The 9,867-nt window shown below is 38.0% G+C and overlaps 1 protein-coding gene across 5 annotated transcripts in view; it reads left to right on the forward strand.

Moving 5' to 3' along the window:
• The window catches only part of VAMP7 (vesicle associated membrane protein 7), a 282,802-nt gene extending 276,169 nt beyond the window's left edge, over positions 1-6,633 (forward strand). For 4 of the 5 annotated variants that reach the window (XM_070291950.1, XM_070291946.1, XM_070291949.1 and 1 more), the window contains one exon: positions 2,709-4,047. In XM_070291950.1, the coding sequence (XP_070148051.1) occupies positions 2,709-2,777 (69 nt within the window). In that variant the 3' untranslated portion in view covers positions 2,778-4,047. Of the gene's footprint in view, positions 1-2,708; positions 4,048-5,970 lie in introns of those variants that run through there. The other variant, XM_070291947.1, reaches the window with a different exon arrangement.
• Positions 6,634-9,867: the final 3,234 nt, after the last annotated feature.

A 9,867-nucleotide genomic window follows, 5' to 3' on the forward strand; every position in this document is an offset into this window, starting at 1 on the left:
TTTATTAGTTGTAATAGCTTGTCAGTTGATTCGTCTGTGTGCTGTAGATTAGGAGTCAGCAAATGTTCTGTGATGTCCAGGCTTTGCAGGTCACATACTGCCTGTGTCACATATTCTTTAAAAAAAAAAAAAGTTGAAAATTATAAAAACCATTCTTAGCTCACAGGTGAAGGCTATAGTTTACTGACTCCTGCTGTAGGTTAATTATCTTAGGTTAATTAATTAGGTTAATGCCATCTATTAATAATCTTAACCTTATATATATATATAGCATTTACTAGCAGTGTTGAATAATTACAGTATGACTGAGAATTTTTATTTAGTTCCTGGTTTTAATTGGGATGCTTCTAATATTTATGAGTGATATTTACTATGAATTCTTATTAGACTTTCATTGTGAAGTGAAAGAACCTTTTATTTCTAGAGTACTAAAAGCTTTTGTTCTTAATCGGGAATAGGCATTTCACTTTAAGAGATGATATTTCTCCACCCAATGAATTGATAATAAAACTACATTTACTATTAATATATTGAATGACATTAATGAAAGCAATAATAATTAACTTTTCTTTAATTTCTGGAATAAGTACTAAGAGGTTCTTTTTAATGCATGGTGAGTTCCATTTCCTAGTATTTACTTATTATAATGCAATAATCCTCTTGTGTGTAATATAGTCTATATGCTGTTCTCCTTTTGGAACTCTTAATATAAACAGATATTGGATCACTTTGAACTATCCTGCATGTTTGGTAGCCTTTTTAATATGTTTAAACTCCTTTCTTGTATCACATTCTGGATGAATCATTCAGCTAACTCTTCCAGCTCTGTTCATTCTGCTATCCAGGTCTTAATTTAAAAAATTAATGATTAATTTTAAAATGTTTATTTTTGTAAGTGAAGTGAAAGTTGCTCAGTTGTGTCCAACTCTTTGCAACCCCATGGACTATACAGTCCATGGAATTCTCCAGGCCAGAATACTGGAGTGGGTAGCCTTTCCCTTCTCCAGGGAATCTTCCCAACCCAGGGATCAAAGTCAGGTCTCCCGCATTACAGGCAGATTCTTTACCAACTGAGCCACAAGGGAAGCCATGTTTTAAATTTCTAGGGATGCTTACTATATTTTAACATTTTTTCATGGAACTTTTATACTTGTTAACAGATATTCTCTCTCCTTGAATTTCTTTGAATATATATTAAAAGATATATCACAGGGAATTAGTTTATGCAATGGCAGGAGCTGGCTAGGCAAGTGCAAAATCCACAGAGCAGGCTGTTGTGAAGGTGCTCAGTTGGGTCCGACTCTGTGACCCCATGGATGGTGGCCTGCCAGGCTCCTCTGTCCATGGGATTTTCCAGGCAAGAATACCGGGGTAGGTTGCCATTTCCTTCTCCAGGGGATCTTCCCGGCCCAGGGGTTCAACTCAGGTCTCCTGCACTGCAGGCAGACTCTTTACTTTCTGAGCCACCAGAAGGTGGCTACTGAAGGTCTTCCCACCTTAGACAGCTGGACCTGCCTAACTGAGAAGGGCAGCCCTAGATCTATTCATGTTATCCTAGAAATTGTGGCATCTCCTTGCGTGTCTTCTTGTTCAGAATCCATGGTATCCAAGGCTGGCACATTCTTGGCTTTTCAGCTTAGCTTCCTCTCCCTTCCATGATCTAGGAATTTAGATTGAGTTATAAAAGTAGATAATTGTTACATTCAGATTATTTTTATCGGTTACTGATTATTTTTGTTGATTACTTGTTACATTTGGAGGACTTTGCCACCTCTGACAAAAAGTGCTGTCACCTCAAGTATTGTACTTCAGCTTTAAAAATCCTTATGTTTTACCTGTGGCAGATGTCAGCTTTATATCAAGTTGAAGTATCTGTGTGTGAATATAATTTGAGCACTTTACCATATTCATTAATAACCATAATTTTCCCCAACATTTGTAGAGGAAAAAAATCCATATTTTTTTCTAAGCATGTGAGTAATGAAATGAGTCACTTAAAGATCTTAGGTTATAATTTAAATCAAAACAGAATGACTGACAATGCAGTGAACCTAAATTTCATAGTAAACCTATTTTTGGAATGTAGTAATGTGAGCAAGCATACACTATTAAAATAGAATAATTTACAATTATAATACCATAATTAAAAAGTGAATACATCTTTAAAGGACTCATATTTTTGCTGTGTTACTTACAATTGAATAATTACAATTAGTGTCATCCACTGAAATGTTCATGCCAACATTCTTGCTCATAGGTGGTATAGATATAGAGTCTACTCATGCTTTTTATTATTTTTAATCACCCTAATAATAAAAAATAAATCCATGTGCAAAATCTAAAAATGTACTTAATTATAAAATCATATCTCAAGGGAATTATGTTAGTTTGTGATTCTTATGACAATGATGTTATCAGTAGAGTGGCTTATATAGTTCTAGTCTGCTCACTTCCCAGTGAAGAGAAACAACCCCACTGCTCTGTTTACCAATAAAAAGAAAAAGAGTGGAATTCAAGTGGCTGTGAGTTATACCATAAAAGATCATTTTCATTCTATTATCTTTGGAAATACTTGATTAGTATGTTGTATTATTATACCACTGCTACTCTCATGGAACCAAAATTTGTTCATTGGTCTTGCCTTTATATATTATTTAGGAGCCTGTGATAGATTCAAGAAAATAAAATTGCCTTCTCCCCCACCCCAGGTATTCATCTATATTATTGTATCACCTCTCTGCGGTGGATTTACATGGCCAAGCTGTGTGAAGAAATAAAAAGGTTATCATTAACCAAGGATATAAGAGACCAAGGAGTTAAAAGCAATCCATGTAATTCAGGCCTTTTAATCCTGAGAGATGGTGTCTGCCAGTCTCTTCAACTTGCTTCTTACTCTCTTTTTTTTGAAATCTTGTTCCATGCCTCCAGGTTTATCTTTGTCCTGTCAACCTGTTTATTTTAGTGCACTTCAGACTGAACCATTTATTGTAGCAGTAGCCTTAAAAAAAGCATTTTGTTTAGTGTCATCTACTTGCAGAAACATTTTGTTTGTAATTGCACAAAGCTATCACCAAGGTAGAAACCACCTGTCTTATGAACTGTCGGCTAAAATTCTGGATGACCTTTGTGCACACAAAAGTTGAAAAGACTGATAGTATTGCTAATATCTTGTCTCGATATCTTTTGATTTTGAAGGGTTTTAGGTGCTTGAAAACAATGTTCATGGAGAATTGTTATTTGGGGAATTGTAATGCAATTGTTGGTGTTTCAAGGAACCCAAGCAGGTAAAGTATTGATATTAAGCAGTTCATCTCAGTCAGAAGGGAAATGTTTTGCTAGCCTGTTAGAAGCACACAGAATTATCCTTGTCTGCATATTACTAACTTTTAGAACGAGAGTTTTGATCATTCACAAACTTCGCAGAGCTTGATATCCTCTGTTTCCCTATTGCAGTTGATTTCAGAAGATGGTGGTTTAAATATTGTTGAAGGCTAGGATTTTTTGTATATTCCTTTTCCTTTCATGGATGTTTAGGGCAATTGTATAGATAATAGAATGGGCAGTAGAGGGCGTGGGTAGGCGCATTCCACTGATTCACCAAAGAAAAAGAAGAGAACTACAGCCAACGTGCTAGCATTTTCGCTAGCACAAAGGGAGATAAAGGGAGATAGTGTGGGAGAAATTTTCCAGCCTGGGAAAAGCCCAAGCTGAATATAATCAACAATCAATTCCAGGGTTTGGGTTTAACTGGTGTTGAACAATAGTTTGAACATCCTTTGTGGTTTTGAAAGTTATTTAACCTGCCTAGGTTTGAAGATTATTTTTTGTGTAACTTGCGAGTAGACAGTATGATATCTAGAAACAATGTAAAGACATTTTAGCTAACATCCATGTAACTGCAGTGTGAAAAAAACTGGAATGTAATCATACTGCTTTGGCTACTCTGGCATCTGTTAGCTAGTGTGTACTTTTGGTGTGTATCTGAAAAGACATTTGCTCTGTAGATCTAATTGCATTTACTTATCAATAAAGGCCAGTAAATGGAAATTATATTACATTTGACTATTTTCCCAATGAAAGAACAAATTGGTCTATGAAACCTAGCCACCTGTTTAGCCTAGTCATGTGCCTTGAATATACATACATATATATATGTGTATATATATATATATGTATATGTCACATAATCTGGATCCTGCTACCTGTTCTTCCATCTAAACTTTTCAGTTCATGCTAATTCCTTTATTTGACATATGTTTTCAACCCACTGGAACCCTTTTCCTTGTGATCGTGTATAGTGGAAATGTTTTTTTCAGTTCTTTTGATCAACACTAATGCCTTTTAATTCCATTAGCATTTTGCATTGGAAAGCGTTTGTTCCATGAAAACATGTGGTGTTCTTAATAATAATTTCAAAATGTCTTTAATTCAACAAAAAAGACTGAAAGCTCATTTCCCTTTCTTATACATACCTGAATAAAAATGATGTGCATGTTTTAGGGATAAATTACTTAACCATCTCTTGGTCTATTTATGTATAGGAATGCTTTTTGAAGCACATACCTTATTTTAAATGATGCACAAACTGAAGAAATTAATAAAAATATAAGAGTAATACAATGAGTTGCTTGTTTGAGAATTTCTTCGTGGAACCTAATTTCTTCTGATGACATTTTACCATAGTTTGCAGAACAAAAGTATTTTACTTGTGATGGAAATACATTTAAAAATGTGACCTGGAGCCTTAAAGAGCTATAGCACTGTCTCAGGTGTATAAAATTTTCTTCAAAATCAAAAGACACAAAAGTTAAAAAATATGTAGACCATACTGTAACCAACAAAAAGATAATTAAATGACCACACAGCCTCTACATCCATCATCCTGAGACCATGGTTGAGACAGAACAGCAGAAGAACCCTAGTGATTGTAATCCATTTCAACTCAACTCTGACTGGTTCTGAAATAGATGACTCAAAGGAAGGCATACAGGGTGAGAGCGAATAATTTGTTATAGCAAAACAGATTTAGGTAAAGAAAAAAAGAGATAGAATGCCAAAGATCAAATGTACAAAAAGCTTGGCCACAGCAAACGAATAATGGGTCACTTGGGGCCTTTGAATCTTGGTAACTGAAGTAAAGAATGATAGAATATGTTCTAGTACATGATAAAGCAACTCAGAAACAGCCCATTTAGCTTTCTCCAGGCCTCCTCGAGGGAGACACTTAGAGATGCGCTGGGGGAATGCTGTTTATTTATTTGTTGTTCAGTTCAGTCGTTCAATCGTGTCTGACTCTTTGCGACCCCATGCCTCCCTGTCCATCACCAACTCCTGGAGTTCACTCAAATTCATGTCCATTGAGTTGGTGATGCCATTATTTGTTGTTATGAACAGAAAAAGAAGTGGCACAGGCTAATTATTTATCTTCAGACTGTTGGCCACAAGGTCAAATAGTGCCACAATTCATGTTTCCTTCAGAATAAATGGGCAGGACTTCCATCAGATAATGATTCTTCCTTATCTAACTCTGCCTTCCCAGCCTCAAGATGGACATAGAAATTGGGTTGCTTGCCTGGGGTCTTAGTGGAAATCTATATAACAACAAAAATAGCAGCCATAGATCCTCGTGTGATATTTACATTAGAAGCAGATCTGTTTGAACCACTCTGTCTTAAAAAATAATAAATGGGGTAGAGTGGTGATAATAAATTGGGCAGAGTGGTGGTGGTGGTTGACCTATGATTTGGTTTGAATTCAGTGAGGAAAACAGCCAAGACAAGGATGATGAAAATAAGGGGTTTAATACTGTATTCAAGTGTACACAGGTGTATGACAAAGTAGGAAGAGATGGTCTGGAAACCAAGTGCCAGGGGATAAGGGGAAGAGTCCTAAATATTTTCACTTAATGTATTAGTGCTGATGAACAGTTAGAAAACCTGAGAAGCCCTCTGTGTCTGTTTGCCAAAATAGGTGTGTGACGAAGACTGTGGCAAAGAAGTGATGGTCTCAGTAAACTTGATGCCAAGTGCCCTATTTTGTCCCCAGTTGGTGAGGAGGGGCAGTAGTCAAGAGGATGAGTTGGATGCAGAATGGAGGAGATTGAGACAAAGCTGGGAGATATGCCAGGTACCTTAGCATCTTCATGTCTGAGTGCCTTGACCTGCAAAAAATGTTGGCTTCCACTTTCCTTCTGCTTTCCAAGTCTCACATGAGTTCATTTCACTGGCAAAATGGAATTCTAAAAGTGTATAGAGAAAGGAGTTTCAACAAAATTCCCAGCTTCTAGCCAGAACAGCACTGCCAATCTAGCCCAGCCAAGCTCTTCCTGGATTCATTCTAAAGATTGATTCAACTCTTTCATCTTATGGAGAAAGACCATTTGAGAAGTTAAAGTATTCTTTTGGTCATGGTATATTGAACAGGATTATTTTGGATTCGTGTTGTTTATTAAATTGATGGATTTGTGTTATTTATTAGACATCTATAGTCAAAATATATTGTGACTTGTTCTATCTCTTCCAAAGAGAGGAATGGCTGTGAAAGAAAATTTATATGTGCAGGTTGACACCCTGATTTACCTTTTTAAAATTCACATTTCAAGTTTGGACCAAAATAAAGAAAACCTTAAAAGTCTCATGGGCTCAAGAGGAGGGGAGGTTCACACACACACACACACACACACACACACACACACACACACACACACACAGACAGACAGACATATTAATGGCTGATTCATGTTGTTGTACAGCAGAAACCAACACAATCTTGTAAAGTGGTTACACTCCAGTTAAAAGTCTCATGCTCAGAGAGAGGACATTAAATTCAGTAATACCCCTTACAGACTTGACTTCTGGATAAGATGGAGTAACAGTATGTTTACCCTCCTGCTTGAAATAACCCAGTAAAGGGATTGTTTTTAAGACACTGGACTCAAGGCGATGAAGGGGTAGTGATGTTTCAAAGGGCTGAACTCAGTTATTGCCCCAGCTTATGTTGAGAGAGTATTCTGGCCATGATAGAATGAGAAGGAACCCAAGGTATTTGGTAGAGTAGTCAGAAGGGTCTTGCATAAACCAGGCTTTCTCAATCTTTGCATGGTGGATGTTTGGGACCGGATGTCCTGTGCATTGTAGGATGTTCAGTAGCATCCCTAACCTCAAACCACTAGATGCCAGGAGCACACTGTCTCCAATTGTGACAACCAAAAATGTCCCAGTGTTCCTGCCAAGTTGGAGTAGGGGAGCAAAATCAACCTTGGCTAAGAACCACTGGCCTACAAAACTAGCTACTGTTGCTGTTCAGTCACTAAGTCATGTCTGATTCTTTGCAACCCCATGGACTGCAGCATGTCAGCTTCCTCATGTCAGCCATCTCTTGGAGTTTGCTCAGATTCAAGTCCATTGAGTGATTGATTCTATCTAACCATTGCATCCTCTGCCGCCCCCTTTTCCTTCTGCCTTCAATCTTTCCCAGCATCAGGGTCTTTTCCAATGCGTTACCTGTTCACATCAGCTGTCCAAAACATTGGCGCTTCAGCTTCAGCATCAGTCCTTCCAGTGAATATTCAGGGTTGATTTCCTGTAGGATTGACTGGTTTGATATCCTTGCTGTCCAAGGGACTCCCAAGAGTCTTTAGCACCACAACCTGAAAGCATCAGTTCTTCGTTGCTCACCTTCTTCATGGTCCAACTCTCACATCCATACCGAACTACTGGAAAAACCATAGCTTTGATTATATGGACTTTTGTCGGTAAAGTAATGTCTCTGCTTTTTAATATGCTGTCTAGGTTTGTCATAGCTTTCCTTCTAAGGAGCAAGCATCTTTTAAGTTCATGGCTGGAGTCACTGTCTGCAGTGATTCTGTAGCCCACGAAAATAAAATTTGTCACTGTTTCCAATTTATCCCCTTCTAGTTGCCATGAAGTGATGAGCCCAGATATCATGATCTTAGTTTTTTGAATGTTGAGTTTTAAGCCAACGTTTTGACTCTCCTTTTTCACTTTCATCAAGAGACTCTTTAGTTCCTCTTTCCTTTCTGCCATTAGAGTGGTATCATCTGCATATCTGAGGATGTTGCTGTTTCTCCTGGCAATCTTGATTCCAACTTGTAATTCATCCAGCCTGGCATTTGCATGATGTACTCTGCGTAGAAGTTAAATAAGCAGGGTGACAACATACAGCCTTGTCATATCCTTTCCCAGTACTGAACCAGTCAGTTGTTCCATGTCCAATTCTAACTGTTGCTTCTTGACCCATATACAAGTTTCTCAGGAGACAGGTAAGGTGGTCTGGTATCTCTTAAGAATTTTCCACAGTGGAAGGGGACATAGGTAAGACTATGACTGAGTCATATTGATGTTTGGTAGAAACCAATAGAATACTGTAAAGCAATTATCTTCCAGTTAAAAATAAAATTTAAAAAAGAATTTTTCAGTTTTTTGTGATCCCTACAGTCAAAGGCTTTAGTGTAGACACTGAAACATAAGTCGTTTTGTTTGTTTTTTTAACTCCCTTGCTTTCTCCGTAATCCAATGAATGTTGGCAAATTGATCTCTGGTTCCTCTGCTTCCTCAAAACCCAGCTTGTACATCTGGAATTTCTTGGTTCACATTCTGCTGAAGCCTAGTTTGAAAGATTTTTAGCATGACTGCCAGCATATGAAATGAGTGCAGTTGTACAGTAGTTTGAACATTCTTTGGCATTTATCTTCTTTGGGATTGGAATGTAAACTGACCTTTTCATTCTGGTGGCCATTGCTGAGTTTTCCAAATTTGCTGCTATATTGAGTGCAGCACTTTAACAACATCATCTTGTAGAATTTGAAATACCTCAGCTGGAATTCCATCATCTCCAGTAGCTTTGTAGTAGTGCTTCATAAGGCCCACTTCACACTCCAGAATGTCTGGCTCCAGGTGAGTGATCACACCATCATGTTTATCTGGGTCATGAAGACCTTTTCTGTATAGTAGTTCAGTGTATTCTTGCCACCTCTTCTTAATCTCTTCTGTTTCTGTTAGGTCCTTATTTACCATTTCTGTCCTTTATCATGCTCATCCTTGCATGAAATACTCCCTTGATATGTCCAGTTTTCTTGAAGAGATCTCTAATCTTTCTCATTTTATTGTTTCCTCTTTTTTTTTTTTTTTGCACTGTTCATTGAAGAAGGCCTTCTTGCCATTCTCTGGAACTCTGCATTCAGTTGGGTGTATCTTTCCCTTTCTCCTTCTGTTTCGCTTGCTTCTTTCCTCAGCTATTTGTAAAGCCTCTTCAGGCAACCATTCTGCCTTCTTGCATTTCACTTTGTTGTTGCTCAGTCACTAAGTCACGTCTGACTGTGACCCCATGGACTGCAGCATGCCAGGCTCCTCTGTCCTCCACTGTCTCCTGGAGTTTGCTCAAATTCATGTCCATTGAGTTGATGATGCTATCTAACCATCTCATCCTCTGCCACCCTCTTCTCTGTTTGCCTTCATTTAGATAGACACCACAAAACTTTTGCTTCATTGTGTTTGGGTTTGTTTGGGAGGAATTAGTCATCATGCATTATCAATACTTCCTTAGAAAGGTTTTTTATTCCCTCAACAACTATCCTGGATAAACCCATTTCTAGCTAATAAAGGCTGTTGAAGCCTGGCATGCTGCAGTCCATGGGGTCACAAAGAGTCAGACACGACTGAGCAACTGAACTGAACTGAATAATCATTAGGGCCAGGTGGTCCCTCTGCCTTGTTAGTTCCCAACCCATGAAGACTTTTCCCTGAAGCGTTCCTGGCACCCATGAGACCAGTCAACTATTCATGAAACTTGATTCAGGACTGTACGCCCTGTTTCCAAGCACTGTCTGCCGCCATGTCAACTATCAAC

The sequence above is a fragment of the Ovis canadensis genome, chromosome X, assembly GCF_042477335.2.
Source record: "Ovis canadensis isolate MfBH-ARS-UI-01 breed Bighorn chromosome X, ARS-UI_OviCan_v2, whole genome shotgun sequence".
Lineage (NCBI taxonomy): Eukaryota > Metazoa > Chordata > Mammalia > Artiodactyla > Bovidae > Ovis > Ovis canadensis.